The sequence below is a fragment of the Aspergillus melleus genome, assembly GCF_016097325.1.
Source record: "Aspergillus melleus strain CBS 546.65 chromosome Unknown contig8, whole genome shotgun sequence".
In the NCBI taxonomy this organism is placed as follows: domain Eukaryota; kingdom Fungi; phylum Ascomycota; class Eurotiomycetes; order Eurotiales; family Aspergillaceae; genus Aspergillus; species Aspergillus melleus.
This window is the reverse complement of record NW_025763377.1, coordinates 1,625,745-1,642,561: the sequence shown is the minus strand read 5'-3', so window position 1 is coordinate 1,642,561 and position 16,817 is coordinate 1,625,745. Positions and strand designations below refer to the sequence as shown.

The 16,817-nt window shown below is 48.1% G+C and overlaps 3 protein-coding genes across 3 annotated transcripts; 1 reads left to right on the top strand and 2 right to left on the bottom strand.

The window, feature by feature from the left end:
* Nucleotides 1-432: 432 nt before the first annotated feature.
* LDX57_012609 (uncharacterized protein) lies at nucleotides 433-3,491 on the top strand. The gene is made up of 4 exons (XM_046094356.1): nucleotides 433-1,478; nucleotides 1,538-1,671; nucleotides 1,734-2,283; nucleotides 2,347-3,491. The coding sequence occupies exons 1-4, from the start codon at nucleotides 1,125-1,127 to the stop codon at nucleotides 2,470-2,472; spliced, it is 1,164 nt and encodes a 387-aa protein (XP_045950335.1). The 5' UTR covers nucleotides 433-1,124; the 3' UTR covers nucleotides 2,473-3,491.
* A 252-nt stretch (nucleotides 3,492-3,743) lies between these two features.
* On the bottom strand, nucleotides 3,744-9,413 carry CDR1_8 (Multidrug resistance protein). The gene is made up of 3 exons (XM_046094355.1): nucleotides 7,825-9,413; nucleotides 6,237-7,769; nucleotides 3,744-6,186 (listed from the first exon to the last, which is right to left on the bottom strand). Exons 1-3 carry the CDS (start codon nucleotides 8,932-8,934, stop codon nucleotides 5,206-5,208), a joined length of 3,624 nt encoding a protein of 1,207 aa, XP_045950334.1. The 5' UTR covers nucleotides 8,935-9,413; the 3' UTR covers nucleotides 3,744-5,205.
* A 43-nt stretch (nucleotides 9,414-9,456) lies between these two features.
* On the bottom strand, nucleotides 9,457-10,965 carry LDX57_012607 (putative mitochondrial carrier protein (Rim2)). Its single transcript, XM_046094354.1, has 3 exons — nucleotides 10,619-10,965; nucleotides 9,836-10,559; nucleotides 9,457-9,783 (listed from the first exon to the last, which is right to left on the bottom strand). The coding sequence occupies exons 1-3, from the start codon at nucleotides 10,750-10,752 to the stop codon at nucleotides 9,580-9,582; spliced, it is 1,062 nt and encodes a 353-aa protein (XP_045950333.1). The 5' UTR covers nucleotides 10,753-10,965; the 3' UTR covers nucleotides 9,457-9,579.
* Nucleotides 10,966-16,817: the final 5,852 nt, after the last annotated feature.

Here is a 16,817-nt window from a genome sequence, read left to right as displayed (position 1 = left end):
CACACGGAGTACGGATATACACCTCTTCATTTATTTGAATTCATTATTGCAGGGTTAATATTCCTGATCCTCGTGGCGCTGGGGATGAAGACCCAGAATTGACGGCTCTGCCAGTGAGGGAGTGGAATCAACCAACCGACAACCGTTAGAGTAAATCGTTGCGCTGGTCGCCGATGACCGTACATTTCCGTAATTGTAGGCTTTCTTTTCCCCGACTTTGCAGGTGCGGCTGAGGCGCACCAGTCACGTCAATACGGGCCTCGTGCAGTTGGTTTTCCCGGTTTGGCTGGTCCAGCGCAAGTCCCGCCTGTTGGTATGTAAAAATATCCTAGAATAAAATTAAACCAAAATAAAATAAAGCAATCGGTTGGCTTCTTTTTTTTTTTTTTTTTTTTTTTTTTATTCGAACAATAAAGAAAAGAAATAATTTAATTGTCTTCTCCTGCCCCGTTCACCACGGTTTGTTAGCTTCTCCTACCTACAAATCGTCCTCGTGCTGGTATGATCATCCTGCAGATTGATCACCAACTCCTCGCTTACTCTCCTATTGCTGCATCTGCGTACGAATAAACTGATAGTCCTGCTCCATTGCCTGTTTGACAGAAAGCTCGGTTCAGATCAGTTCGAGATTGGCCTAGGTGATTTTATTTTATTCGATATTTTATCATTATTTTTATCCTGTTGGATTGATTATTTTATTATTATTTCGGACTTATTTCTCACTCCCTTGACAAGGGTCTGCAGTAGATCTCTTGCACCGGTACCTCGCAATATCCACTCTGGCACTTCTATATCAATTCCTCAATTCTCACCTTTTTTTTTTCTCCCCTTTCCAAGCCTCTACTGCCACCATTCCGTCCGTTTCAGATCGTATATTTTCTTTTTCCATTTTTCTTGATCCTTATCCACTTTTCCCCTGCCGTATCTGACTACATCGAACCTGACCTGCAGATGCGAGGCATTTTTTTTTCTAAATTATTTCTTCAGAACCGTCTGATCTCACCCCTCTATACCTAGTCCGCTTTTTACATCACCTTTTCACAGCCCACCCTAATCCTCCTCCCCCCCACACACCCATACCGCACAGGGCTCTGTTCCTGAAATACTCCTGAATTATCCGTTGGATGGCCAAGGGATCTTCGTCCAACTCAAAAACTATATCTTCCCTCCCCCACCCGCCAATCCATCTCGGATCAGTTCTACAATCCTCACAGACATCCTTCAAGACCAATTCCTTCTCTCTTCTTCACTCTTCCTCTTCCTCTTCATCAACTTCTACTTCTTCACTCTCCCTGAACAATCCCTCACAGTCCTTACCAATGGCCGCTAAGAAATCCTCTGGGACTACTACCATGCGTCGCTCCAGCCCTACCACGGAGATCCCTCTCCCCATCACCTACACGCCCACCACCCACCGCATCAGCAAGGCGAAGAAGGGAAAGCGTGTTCATGCTTGCGAATATCCCGGATGCAACAAGGTCCGTTTCACTGGCAATGTCGATTTCAAAAGACCCTCCAACTGATAGTCTTTCCCCAGGTCTTCACTCGCGCAGAGCATCGCAGACGCCATGAGTTGAACCACAACCCCGAGGCACTGTTCCGCTGCACGCATCACAACTGCAAGAAGGCTTTCCACCGTCCTGACCTACTGGCCCGCCACATGGAGAGACAGTAAGTTTCTCATGGTCTGCTTTCTCAAGCTCTTGTTAGCAGTTAGCTAACAGATTTCTCAGCGAGCTTGAGGCACAGATGGACAACACGCAATGGGAAAGACACAGCCGCGCTCCCATGGTCTCCGAAGCTCACTACGTGCCTAAGTGCGCGCCCATCGATCCCACCGCCGGATCTTACCTCGCTGTCACTCAACAGCCCAACTCCATGTCCATCGGCTCGCTCGTGGGCCCTGCTATTCACCCCGATCTGACTGGCGACTGCGGTATGATGTGGAACGGCATGCCTCTTCACTCCGAGCACCAGACGCCTCTCTTCCCGGGTAACCACATTCACGAGTCGGTGGAGGACACTCGATTCTATGGATCTCCCGAAACCTGCTCTTCTCCCTCTTCAGACGGTGCCACTCTGTCGATTCCTTCTCACCCGCGATCTTCCCTCTCCTCGACGCCCGTTGTTGTCGACCCTTACCCCGAGAACATCATCGAGTCCGACCTGTCTTCGTCTCCCATGTCTATGCCCGCCAATGTCCGATGCTGGGATCAGCACGATGCCGGCCTGCACACGACGAACTTGGTTCCTCTTTCTCTCCACGACAGTCTCGTCCAGCCCGTAAGTCTCCTCTGAATCGCGTTGCCTTGCACGCAAAGAGCCCAAAGCTAAAGCGAGTGCCAGCCTCTTCAGTGCCACTACCCGTCTCCCGCCTGGTCAGCACCCCACCACCTGGGATACGAGGAGCACCCTCTTCCCCCTGTCACGCACTACGCCTCCCCCGTGGGCTGGAAATCGTGGGCGATCTAAACGCCACATCAAAAGTTGAAAAGCAAAACGATGAGACTTTCACCACACGACCTAATCTAATCATCGCATACGCTCTTATTGAACCGACGGGTTTCTAATCAGGGCTTATGAGTCCTTTTCTCTTTGTCTCTATAAACGAATTCGACGCATCTCACCTATCACGCGAGTGGTTACACCACCACTACCTATCTGCACTGGAAATCGGGTGACACGAGCGTTTTACCTCGACGGGATTTCTATCACAGGACCGAACTATCGACGAATTGATTTCGACGAAAGAAAAACGGTCATACAAAAGCTCATGCAAAGAAAAAAAAAAAAGAAAAAAAAAAACCGACACCCCGGAGGTTCAGCAAAACCGTCGAGGTGAGACAGTGTCACCCGAGCCAGAACCTATCAGCTTTTTTTTCCCTTGTGTCTCATTTCCTTTGTTTTCCCTTCTGATTTGTTTCCTTGACTTTTTTTTCCTTTTTCTCACCGGATAGAAAAGTGCAACGGCTGTCTTATGTTCCATGAGTCTTTGGTTTCAGACTTATATTGTTGCTTTTTTTTCTCTTTTTTGTCTTTTTGCATTGGGTTTGGTTAGCGATTACCCTTCTTCTGAATTCCCCTCCCCTTTACCTTTTTTTTTTTTTTTTTTGTTTTCATTTGTCGATTAATGTTCTCTATGCTCTTCCCCCCCTTTTTTGCCTGCTTCACGAACTCTATACCCCCGAGCAAGCAAATACCTTTGTATACTGTGTATATATACATTTCTCTTCTTCTTCTTTCGATCTGGTTGAATATGGCTTCTTGCGCACTTCTTTTGTTGAGCTTGCCTGTTGGATGCAATTGCGAGTTTCCCCGGATGTTTACTATAGACTTGGTTGCTCTGATTTCTGGATAAGAATATACTATTATACTACTATATCTTCAAACTACTTGCTTCTGGATACATTGTACATTCTATTCTAGCATAGTCAATCCTATTATATTCAATGATTTGACTTAGAAGAGCCACTGAAACAGCAACGGGAACTGTAGAATATTACTAAAAAGTTCTAGTGGTATTTGTTCTACCTAGCATGTAGGTCCTCTAGCTAGGTAGTACCTACACCAATAAATTAGGGAGATAGACATGTAGCACCTAGGGTTAGTTAACTCAACTCCTAACTCCAGCACAGATTAGACGGATGGCCTGAAAGGTCCAGACGGTCTGGACAGTATTTTTGCTTTTTAGTTGTTGGTTCTACCACGTAGCATGCTGTTGGTTTTTTTTTTTTTTTTTTTTTTGGGAAGGGGGACTGCTGTTTGTCAGCTGCTTGCTGACATGAGATTGAGATGAAACAGAGCTAAAAGATGAAGGATGAGAGAATGGACAAGGGGCGAACCGGTGGAGGGAAAGGGGGGATGAATGGACAAGGATGAATAGAAATCGAGACGAAAACTTTAACTCTGGTACTATTTTGATGAGATTTCGAAGAACAATGAAATTGTAGTTTGTGCGTAGAGTACAATCTAACAGTATGAGTGATTACAAATTTATCCTGGGTCTATCCTCCACTCTAAACAGTCCAATAGATCCAACCTTGCAATTTTGAATCCTTTGCCCAACTTACTTTCTCCTGGTTCCCCTTCTTTGAAGGAGTTGGTACCTGCAGTAGGCATCCTGTCGTTCCCATTAGACTCGTTCCGAGTTCAATGCAATGCAAACCAACCAATCCAACAACTCACCATCACCATCCTCCATACCTAGGCAGGCACCCTAGTTCCCCTTCACTTTCTTCGTCTCCTTCTTCCCCTTCGGCACCCGACACAACCAATACAAAAACACCGCCGCACAGACATTAAAAACCACATACACCCACACGAGCCCGAAATCCCTCCACCTCGTCTCAACATCAATACTCACCCCCCGCAAGAAATCATTCGTCCACGTCACACTACAAAACCGGCACTGCTCCTCACCACGCGCAGTTGGGTTCAACACCTCCCCACCCATGGCCTGCACATAGGGGCCAAGGTACTGCCCACACGTCTGATTCTCCGGCGCCGCGAACCGTAACACCTCGTTCTCCGCGCAGTGCATAGGCGCATTACCCAGGCTCGTGGACAGCAGGCCCGCGGTGACGTACGTGAAGGGATTGACGCGGTACATGAAGATCCAGAAACCGGGGAGGGCGTCGGGACCCGCAAGGATACCGCAGAAGGCGTAGAGCATGATGGCGAGGATGTTGGCGAGGGCGGAGGCCATTTCGTCGCTGGAGATTCCGGCGATGAGCATCTGCGCGAGCGAGCTGCAGAAGAGAAACAGGACCCAGACGATAAGGAAGGCGAGCGTGCTCCGTGAGTGCATCGTGTGCGTGTATTGTGCGTTTTGGTACAGGCCGATCGGGTAGAACCAGACGAGGAAGCAGAAGATGGCCATGAACTGGGAAGATGGGTTGGAAGGTTAGTTACTATTATTCTCGGTTTTGGTGGTTGGTGGAAGAGAAGGGGAATTACCGAGTTCCAGGCAAATTCGACCGCGATGTTCGAAAGAACAAAGGCTTGCCATGCGTAAGTTTTGGACTGCCGTTCGCGTGCCTCGTAGAGGGTTCGTTGCACGACGAAGACCGGGATGATTTGGAACATTAATTGAATAACGACGAAGAAGAAGATCAGGATACCGAACATCTGGTTCTGCATGCCTTGGGTGGTGTTTTCGCTTTTGAAAAACGAGAAACCGATGAATATAGACTGTGCATGGTTAGTTCAGCTGTTCATCTTGGGAAGGGATCTATGACATACAGAGCCAATGGTAAGCAGAGCTTTGGAGTAAATGTAAGAGGGGGTGCGCCAATATTGCTGAAAAACTCGCAGCCCGACTTGGTACATCTGTGTCGTCCAGGGTGCCGCGAACTCCTCATAGCTAGATTTGTCGTTTGGATCAGAGATCGCGGAAGGTGAATTGGCCAGCTCACGTAGGCGACCAAGCTCTGCACGAACTTCCTGGCGCTCATTGCTGTTTTGCCAAACGACAGGCCAGTCGATGTCTGTATGAGAGCCAGGCGCAGCACCGATCACTTCGAGCATGTATTCTGCCGGATTAGCTCCAGGTGGGCATACTGGTCCACCATTGCGAACAAAATAATCTTTCAATATTTCAGAGTCTTTGCCGATTTCACCAAAATAAACAGTCTTGCCGCCCTTGGCGAGCAGAAGCAATCGATCGAAGCGCTGGAAGAGCATTGCAGACGGCTGATGGATGGTGCAAAGGATGGCTTGACCGTTGCGAGTAAGCTTTTCCATGAGATTGCAAATGGACCAAGAGGTTTGACTGTCCAACCCAGAGGTGGGCTCATCCAGGAAAAGAAGCAATTTCGGGCGTGCGGCGAGCTCGACGCCGATGGTCAAGCGCTTTCGCTGCTCCACATTGAGCCCTTCGCCGGGAACTCCTACTATAGCGTCGGCATATTCGTCCATATTGAGGAGGCTGATGACCTTGTCGACATAGTCTAGTTTCTCTTGTCGGGTGAAGTGGCTCGGTTGACGAAGAAGAGCACTGAATTCAAGCGCCTCACGAACAGTTGATGTATGGAGATGCAAATCTTGCTGCTGCACGTAGCCCGTCTTGCGCTGGAACGATTCATCGCGTTGTCGACCATCTACCAACATGTCGCCCGAGATCACCCCGACTGTTGTGCGACTGGCAAGGACGTCAAGAAGAGTAGTTTTGCCCGCTCCGGAAACACCCTGTGAGATGATTAGTGTAAAGAATAAAAACCAAAGGATCTATTGCATACCATCAGTGCAGTCAAAGTGCCAGGCTTGATCCAACCGTCAACATTGTCCAAGATTCGCCGAGGTTCGCCCTTGATTTTGATGTCATAGCAGACATTTTCCCAATGAAAGATGGACACTTGCTTCTCCACATCAGCATCCGATTCAAGGCCGCTGTCGTGTTTCTCATGGAGTTCAGGAGAACCCGACTGCTCCTCGTCCGATTGTGACTGTCTCGCCTTGGATTTCTGTACCCTTCCACGACGAAACACAAGGACTTCTCCTTTGGAGCGCTCGGAGGCCACCAACTCAGACATGACTAAGTGACAAAAAGCGAGGAAAATAGTGAAAGCAACAATGATACCGAAGTTGCGCCAGCGGTGGCTGTTCGAATATTCGTAAGAGCTTTGAACGAATGCCGAGCCACTGACCGTATCAAAGCCAGGAACGGAGCCCGCCGTAGCGCACGCGCGCTGGTCTGGGGAGATATCCTCATAACCCGGGCCAGACGGTACGAATGCAACGCACGGGAATTCGCGTCCATTGAACTCATTGACCATGATAGCCTCGAATCCGTAAGAGATAGGGTTGATATAGCGGATCCAATGCGCCCAACCACGCATGTAAGCGACCGGCAACGTGAACCCGGTATACAGAACAAGACCCAGCATGATAATACCGGATGGCGCGAGAGCTTGAGAAATGGTTTTAGTGATCGAGGCAAAGAGACGGAAAAACATCGACATTGACATCATCGTGAAGAACGAGATCAAAAGGTAAAAGAAAAATGGGCCAGGTTCACGGCGAAGGTTTCCCATGAAATACAAAGTCGTATTCACGATCAAGGTATTGGTAATCTTGTAGGGCATGTCAACGATCAAAGAAGATATTGCTTCAGCACTAGGATGATATAGTGCATAGCGATTGTGCTTTTCCACGATCTGTCTTTTCGCATAGAGCGATAGAATTTCAAGTAAACTCGAGAACGCGTTCAAAACGACCATCAGGAACAATAGCGCACCCCGGGAGAAGAAAGACGAGGTATCGTTCGCGAGACCATAGAAAATACTGGCGATGATTAAAGCTTCGAAGAAATTTCCGATTAGCATGGCGAGAGTGACGCTCGGGTCATTTTTCAGCTGCTGTACTCCTCGCCACATGCACAGCTGGATTTGGCGCCAATAGGAGAGAGTGTACGGTGACTTTTGGCGTTGCTTGGATGACTTTTCCATCTTTCGCGACTGATCGAACTTCTCAAAGTCGGCACCTTCAAACGGGTGTTCCTGTGCGTACTGGTCGATCTGGCGCAAGAGATCCTGGCGCTCGGGGCTATCTTTCCATCTTTGAGCAAACTCGTCGGCGGTTCGAGGCACCAAGTGCTCGAACCCAGGCTTGACCACTCGTTCGACGGGACTTGTCATCGAAGTAAGGAAATCGGCAGTGGTTTGAGATTCAGGACAGTGAAATCCGAGTCGTTCGAAATAGGACTTTGCCTCGCCTGCCTTGCCGAAGTAGATTTGCCGTCCTTCATACAACACAGTCACTTTATCAAACAACTATCCTAGTATTTAGCACGAAGTTGGATCATTTGAACATGCGTGATTGACATACCTCGTACGCGGCCTGGGGTGCCTGATAGATTGCAATGCACGAAGTCGTTCCGAAAACATCGCTTTGAGTGCGCAAGGTCTTACAGAATTCAACAGCATTGGCACTATCAAGACCCCTGGTGCTGTTATCCCAGCATTGCAATGGGGCGTAGCTCAGCGCGGCCTCAGCAATTGTTACCCGCTTCCTTTCGCCCCCACTGACTCCACGGACAAAATCATTGCCCACCCGTGTATTGATGGTGTGGCCGATGCCGAACATGGCCATGATCACGTCGCGCAGATGAGTCGCATACTCGTTACGATCGATGCCGCCGGGAATCTGGTAGGGTGCACGAGCAAGAGCAGCGAAGTAGAGGGTGTCGCCCACCGAAAGCATAGGAAAGTGAATGTCAACTTCCGCGGTGTAGATGGCCTCGCCGCGAAATGCGGTCGTCATCTGTCGAGAAGTGATACCGTGGTAATTGATATAAGAATCCGGGTGAACCTCGAAACCATGAGTGTCGCCGGCAATCGTCTTCAACAGTGTTGAGCAGCCCGAGCCAGGCGGACCGAGAGCGCATAGCTGCTCGCCCGGTAGGACTAGACCGTCAAAGTCTTGAAGAATGTCGACCTTCTGCCCGTGCTTTCCGCTGAAGAAGCGAAGAGCCATGGACGGAAGTTTGAGCAAGGCATTACCGACGCTCATTTGGTAATCGGTAGCGCTGCCGTATCCATACACCTGGAGACCCTTGAAGGCAAACCCAGAGAGCCGCGGCTCAGAGTTACCCTCTGCCTTGTATCGTACATTGTAGAAGGCTTTTGCCCAAGATTTCGCGCTGAAATCGGGGCTCTGGGGGTCGACTTTCTTGCCAGGGTTTGGTCCAAAGAGCGGTTGGTGATGCGAATCGATCGACCTAGTCGTGAACTTGCGAGCAAGGTTGAGTACCTCCTGCTCCCTTTGGGCTTCGCTGTCCTCATACACATCGGTCTCAAGCTTCTGCCCGTGAGATTCCTCGACCTGACGAGCTTGAGTAGTGGAGGTGACCGTTTCGTTCGACGAGTTGTCGCTGGACGGGGCTAGATTACCCATGTGATGTGTGGGTGTACTAGTAGCCTTACCTTGGAGCGACATCCCGAAGTCACAGGGCAACAACGAGCATAGAAGAGAAGGGAAAAAGGATGGAAGGATCGGCTATTGTCAGCGCCATACTATATACTAGAGCCTCTCATACGGCATCGGATCATCTGCGCCACGAAAATCCCGATGGCGGGAACCCGAAGAGGTAACATTAGGGGTGAGATTAGCTCCAAGCCTGCCAAAAGCAGCCAGCCAAGCCATGATCACGAGGAAACCAATGGATGGCGGAGACTGTGACGAGGGATGCAAGAAGATTGGCAGCTTGTCAAGCCCAAACGGCGGAGTGGATTTGATGCCAAGAATAGGCCTGACGCGCCGCGGAGTCCGAGGGGTGCGAGTGGTCCGCGGGCCCCGACAAGGCAGGAAGTGACAAAGAGCGAGAAAGTCTGGACAAGACGCGGTGAATCACCGAAAATACGAGTTTCTGAATCAAACTTCATCTTTGATGACTCATGAAAGCCACCCATGCCCGTATTTGCCCCTTGGCGCTAACGTGTCCCATAGAAATACCTTGTTGCTGAAGTAGGTGATTTGTCTATTCCCGTTAATTAGTAGTCTATGATACATAAATACATTTACATTTAATAATAATACAGTCGACCTGCTGGTGCCCAGCCAGTCCGTTGCGACGTGAAGCAGCTAATTCAGCAGCTTGAGTACCAGCTCATACGTTCCCAGCGTGATCGCCGCCGAAGGGACGGTACGGATCAGATGCGCCGTCAACCCGCCGTATAGGGCGACAAATCCTTCTTCTTTAACCATCAATCGGAGGCATTGCATCACTCCGGTATATTTCGGGCGGCCGTCGGCCATAGGGGCTTGTCGTAGTCGAGTCCGAAGTACCTATCTTTTGTTAGCCGCTAGGTCAGACAAAGGACTCCTCGTAAGGTCTCACCTCGTGGGGGTAAGCGATTAAGACAGCGATCAGCTTGGAAAAACCAGCTGCGCCGCTGAGAATCAAACCCTGGGCTAACTCGTTGTTTTTCTTCTCCTCATTCTGCAGCTTGTTCTGATTTGCGAGCATGACCTTCATTCGTTCGTAGGACGCAAGATGGAGAGTAGTCTCGATGACTCCCAAGTAGCTCGCCGCAAGACCCCGATATAACCCCTTCAGTCCTTCCTGCTTGACGACCTGCTTCACGCAGTCATAGCTGCTCTTGTACCGGGGTTGTCCGCCGCTTTCCAGGTGTGACTTATCGAGTTGAAGCCGGGTCTTGACGAGCCAGATAGGATTCGTCGCGGTCCCGGTTACAACACCGGCCGTCGCCGCCGAGAGAGCGTGTACCGACGTAGAATCGGCATCGTATCCCAACAGGCCCGGGTAGAGACGTTTGCAATTACCGTACGCGTAGAATTTGATGGCAGTGGCCGGAACAACGCCCGTCAGACTCGGTCCCAGTCCCCTGAAGAGACTGCGCCAGCCCTCGACGCGGTGTATCGTGAACAGAATGTCGAAAGTTTCGCGGAAATGGAGGAGAAAGGATCGTGGTAGAGACACTCGGGTGTGAGGCGGGGGAGCGACGGCGGATTTGGTCTGCGAGCGATAGAAATCTGATTGTAAACGAGTTCGAAGCACATCTAGGGGCGACGTCAGGAGGGCAGTAACCATGCCACCGGTGCTGCAGGTTGGTTCATTAGCATCTTGGAAATAGACTCCGGGATCGTCGGGGATGCTCACGCGCCAGCAATGAAATGCGTCGACGGACTGGTGGCTTTATGGACATGCGGAGTAACCGGGTCATCGGAAGCGGAAGATTCTGCAAAGGTCTTTGGAGCTGGACCATTGTCGATGTTCTTGCGGAGTGCCTGCATCTCCGGACGTTGGGAAGGCGAAAAGATTAAGATGGAGAATGAAGGGTAATTTAAACCCGTCGATAAGAAACAAAAGTCAGTTAATTTAGATTGCCGTTATCGTAACCCATGTGAAGCAAAGAATGAAAAATTTCTCCCCCAAAAAGCTAAAGACAGAAAACAAAAAGTAGGGAAACAAAAATTTGACAGCTGGGGAAGTTTGAGATCTTTTGCGCCAAGCAAAGCCGGCCAGGGACGCGGCGAGAGGCGTTCGTTCTGGAATTTTTATTGCCAAGCCTTCCCGGGATCACACGTTGTTCCGCGCCGAGGTCCAGCCGTCAAGGCCGGATTACTCACCGTGCACTAGACCGAAAATGGATGGGCTATCTATATCCAGAGCAACTATACGGGGTACGCGGACAGTGACTGATAGTCTACTTATGGTTGCATGATGTTTTGTTTTATATCTGGCCAATATTTCTGACGTCTACATAACTATCTTTGGCGCCATTGAAAATGTATACCTGTCTTGAACTGTTATTGGTCGGGGTATTCGCTCCGAATCTTTATGATCATTATGATGACACTGATGTCGGTCGTAGTTTGACTGATGCACTCAACATATACCCCACTCCCTTCCTGTACGCTGTAGCCCATTGCTCTTGAATCCAATATGGATGGTGCTAGCTCTATCCCCGCAGAATATCTGGCCGAAGACTGGGAAAAGTATTATATTTGGCCCAGTCGTCTCTGCGGAGGTCGTTGTTGCTGCTACATATGTGGCTACAAGTTTTGTGCGGATCGTCCTACCCGTCGTATAGATAGTTCTGATCAAAGCTACAAGCGTTTTGATCGAATAAGGGTCGCTCAGAACGAAGGTATAGAGAGATCCAGATTGCCCTGGCAGATGTCAAAAGGCTGGTGGGCTTTTCAGCGCATGAGTGGGCTCCATATGAACTCAGCAGCGTGAATATCCTAGGCTAATATAACTTAGTACTCTATAACCAGGAGCACTCAGCATATTATATGTCTGACGTGTACATGACAGGCTATCCTGACGGAGATACTCCAAAAGGAGGTGTTCCTCTAAAGATGGGAAGCGACACGGTCTATATCAATCCTACTGTTCACAGACCCACCAAAAGCAAATGCCGACCGTTTGCGTGGGTGGGTTATGTGGTTCATGATCGCTGCTGGGAGCTTCTCTCCTACCATGCGTTGGGACAAGCCGCAAAGAACAACTTGGCCGTGGTTTTGGCTGCCCTTCGTCACAGACGCATGATGATGGGTACGCAATGCAAGGGTTGGAGACTGGAGATGTCTGGGGAAGGCAAGACTCCCATCTAGAACTGGCGCCCATGTTCTTGCAAGCTACTGACAAAGTCTTTGCCTATATCAGATCCTGTCCGCACCAGATGTGTCTCGGATATAGTTAACCTCGCACTACAGCAAGCGAGCGGGAGAAAACCAAAGAAAGAACCTAGCAGACCTTGTCGCCCAAAGGTGGCGCAGCCCATAGTCTGCAAGCTTCCGATGGAGATTATTTACATAATCTTCAATTATATAACGTTTTCAACAAGCGAGCCGCGCCTACAAGCGAGCCGCGCCCTTTCCACCAAAACTCCTACTTCCTAAGGCTTTTCAACCACCAACGCCATTAAATTTGACTAATTAAATACATGAAATAATAGCTATTTTCTAGGGCAATTTCGAATTGTATGTCCGACTGTTCCACACCCACTACAGCGTTGCGGAGCTCGTCGACGAGGCGCTGGAGTAGATTCCGCAGGCTGCTCATTAAGCTGCGTATCAAGCTGCTGAACGCGATTTTCACCTTCCTGTACATTAAGAAGGCGGTCATTACCTATCTCAGCACGTTTTCTTGTCTTTCTCTGACGTTGCCGTCCATTTTCAGCTCGTATAGCCTTAATTTCTTGTTCTAAAAGCAGCTGAGTTTGCATCGCTAATTGTGCCGCTTTCTCAAGATATCGAATATGAGCAATAAGACTGCTAGAAAGCTGCCATTTTTTGTTAAAGCTATTCTGTAGGCTTCGGACCTTTCGATTTAATTGACGAGTATTCTGCGGAGTTTGAAAAGCAGAGGAAATTGAGCCTTCAACTAGTGATGGCGTAGGTGTACGTAGTTAAAAAGTAAGCTTAGAAAGAATATACTCTGGATCAAGCGGCTTAAGCCCTGCTCCTCTAAAACCGCTGCAGATATTAGCTGAAGTAAAGACTTCCTTATGCGCATCTGGATATAACGATAGAAAGTCTTCTTTATCAATGTGGTTGTTACCAACAGCCATACGGTCTTCAAGAAGCTTTCCGTACGCCCTTTTAAGCGGGCCAAAAACGCCCACATCAAGCGGTTGAAGAAGATGCGAAGTATGAGCAGGCATGCAGAGACAAATTATTGCATTCTGCTTGCAGAAATCATCGAATTCAGCAGTTAAATGACTGCTATGACCGTCAAGAATAAGCAACCGCTTTGCACCAGTCATATAGCGCTTAGAAAGCGGTTCAAAGACATTTTTTAGCCAGAGAAGACCTATTTCATCAGTCGTCCAGCCATTCTGACTAGTAGAAATCCACCAGTCGCGAGGGAGCTTAGGTTCTTGGAACCAGGCAGCTTGTTGATAGCTCGCTTTTAATATGATAACTGGCGGTAGATGTACGCCTTTTGATCTGATTGTTTCGATGATTGTAACCCATTCACGATTGCCCTGAATGACTCTGCGCGGTCGCTCGCTTCGCTCAACTGCAGTAATCACTTTTGAAGTAGAGCAAAGTCCCATTGCAAAGCCAGTTTCGTCGAAATTCCAGATGTCATCTTCATGTATGCCGTGCTCTTGAATAGTCGCTCGTACAGCTTCGAACCACGAGATTATAACTTTCGGATCCTCCTGCTTTGCGCGCTGATAAGTAATACGTCTTGTATATCGCGTACGTAGCTGAGGATGGCGTTTAACGAAGTTATAAGGCCAGTTAGTTCCGATAACTGCGGTAGAGTCGTGTACACGATTGCGAAGCAAAATCTGGGCCATTCCACGTAGAAATTCGGGTCGAATTGGAAATCCTCGCGTATCTGCATCTAGTAATCGCCTTAAAAGCAATTCCTCTTCAAATTCGGTCAGTTTATGACCATTAGCGCGTGTTTCTGATCGTGATTTGGCGCCATGAAGCCTGTCGCGTACAGTACTTTCAGGAACTGTAAAAAGAGCCACAGCGCGTTTAATTGATTTAACTTGGCCTTTTTGATAGGCTGAAATAGCCATCTGAATACGCGATTCTTTAGAAAGAGGCATATTGAATTGTGGTGACGAGAAAAGACGCGTTGAATTAAGAAAGCAGATATTTTGGTGGAAAGGGCGCGGCTCGCTTGTAGGCGCGGCTCGCTTGTTGAAAACGTTAACGTAATCCACAAGCGAGCTGCGAATCTAAGCGAGCTGCGAATTTTCAATCAATGCAACCACTACTTGAAGTTATTTAACCACTAACTCCATTAGATTTGACTAACTAAATATATGAAAAAGTAGCTATTTACTAGGACAATTTCGTATAGTATGTCCTACTATTCCACAGCCACTACAGCGGGCAGGAGCTCGTCGACGAGGCACCGGAGTAGGTTCCTCAGACTGCTCATTAAACTGCATATCCAGCTGCTGAACGCGATTTTGGCCTTCTTGTACAGATAAAAGAGTATTCTCTCCTAGTAGAGCACGTCTTCTTGCTTTCTTTTTGTATTTTCGCTCGTTTTCGGCTCGTAGAGACTTGATTTCTTGCTGTAAAAGAAGGTTGGTTTGCATCGCCATTTGAGCAGCCTTTTCAAGATGTTGAATATGAGCAATTGGGCTACTAGAAAGCTTTCGTTTAGCACTAAGGCTGTTCTGTAAGCTGCGTATCTCTCGATCTAGCTGGCGAGTATTCTGTGGAGTCTGGAAAGCAGAAGAAATTGATCCTTCAACTAGTGACGGTGCAGGTGTAGGTGTATGTAGTCGAAAGGTAAGCTTCGAAAGAACTCGTTCTTGATCAAGTGGTTTAAGTCCTGCTCCTGCAAAGCCACTGCAGATATTCGTAGGAGTAAAGACTTGAGCCCGGGCGTCTGGATAAAGCGATAAAAAGTCTTCTTTATCAATATGGTTATTACCCGCAACCATACGTCCCTCAAGCAGCTTTCCATATGCGCGTTTAAGCGGGCCAAAAACACCCACATCAAGCGGTTGAAGAAGGTGTGAAGCGTGGGCAGGCATGCAAAGACATATTATTGCATTTTGTTTGCAAAAATCGTCGAATTTAGCAGTCAAATGACTACTATGGCCATCCAGAATGAGTAGGCGTTTTGCACCAGTCATATAACGCCTGGAAGAGGGTTCAAAGACATTTTTTAGCCAAAGAAGACCTATTTCATCGGTAGTCCAGCCATTTTGACTTGTTGCAATCCACCAGTCTCCAGCAAGCTTAGGTTCTTGGAACCAAGCAGCTTGTTGTTGGGTCCCTTTCAGTATAAGAATGGGTGGTATATGTACGCCGTTTGAGCTGACTGTTTCGATGATTGTAACCCATTCACGATTACCCTGAATAACCCTGCGTGGTCGCTCACTACGCTCCACTGCGGTAATTACTTTAGCAGTTGAACAGAGCCCCATTGCAAAGCCAGTTTCATCAAAATTCCAGATATCGTTCTCGTGTATGCCGTGTTCTTGAATAGTCTTGTGGACCAGTTGAAACCATGGTATTATAACCTTTGGATCCTCTTGTTTTGCACGTTGATATGTAATTCGTCTATTATATCGTGTGCGTAGTTGAGGATGACGTTTGGTGAAATTATATGGCCAGTTAGAACCAACATTTGCTGTAGGATTTCGAAGACGCGCGCGAAGTAGGATTCCTGCTATTTCGCGTAAGAATTCGGGCCGCATTGAAAATCCTCGCATATCTGCATCTAGTAATTGCTTAAGAATCGTTTCTTCTTCAAACTGAGTAAGTTTATGATTATTGGCGCGTGTTTCTGATCGTGGTGTTGCACCGTTGAGTCGATTGCGTAGGGTACTTTCAGAGATCGCAAAAACCTGCGCAGCGCGTAATACCGATTTAATTTGGCCCTTTCGATAAGCTGAAACAGCCATTTGAATACGTGATTCTTTAGAAGGAGGCATGTTGTATTTGGTGTTGAAGATATGACGCGTTGAATAAAGAGGGTGGAGTTTTGATTGAAAATTCGCAGCTCGCTTAGATTCGCAGCTCGCTTGTGGATTACGTTACCCTCTCAAACAGTTGCTGATGTTGAAAAAGCGTTGGGTGTCTATTTGAGTAATACCTTCTGGCACACTAGGGTCTCTGCTGACTTTTTCTTTGAAATACAAGGTCTTACTGATGAGGATGTGGATTGGAAGAGACTGTGTTTGAAGCTGGAGAGACGACAGAAGAGTTCGGAGGCATTACGTGTGCGAAAGTATCTACTGACTTGTCTAGATAAGATATTGAATGCCGTGGAAATTGTGAAAGCCGGAGATATCCAGTCACCTAATTAGCAAAGGAAGAAGATGGGCTATACTGAAATTTAATTCACCAAAAGCCTATCAAGACTTCACTGGGGACAGTATGTGAATATGTAGTAATTTGATCTCTTCTACCTACCCCCCCCCCCGCCCATTCTACTTCTCCAATTCTCTTTCTTTCGCCCCTCATCATCATGGATCCATCATCATCTACTACGCGGCTTCCTTGCTGCTCCTCAATCGGGAACATATCTTACCAGACAGAATTAACACTCAGTCGAGGGTAAGGACGTTAAGACTTCGAAATCTCCGGCAAATGTTGCCAATTATGTGACAGAAATGTGGAATGTCATTCTCCAGCACCGCATCCGAGTGTCACACAGGGCAGGATATACGTCAGGGAGAGGGTAAGAACGCCGAGAAATAAACAATGTCAGATGGTGGAGCATCTCTGCGAAAGACGAAGCATTTGATGTGCCAAAATGGAATGAGCGCAGGAAACCAATCGAACCAGGGTATAAACGATATATCCGCATAAATTGGCACAAGGGTTTCTATCTGGGGCATGGGTGTGATTTGAGGAAGAAA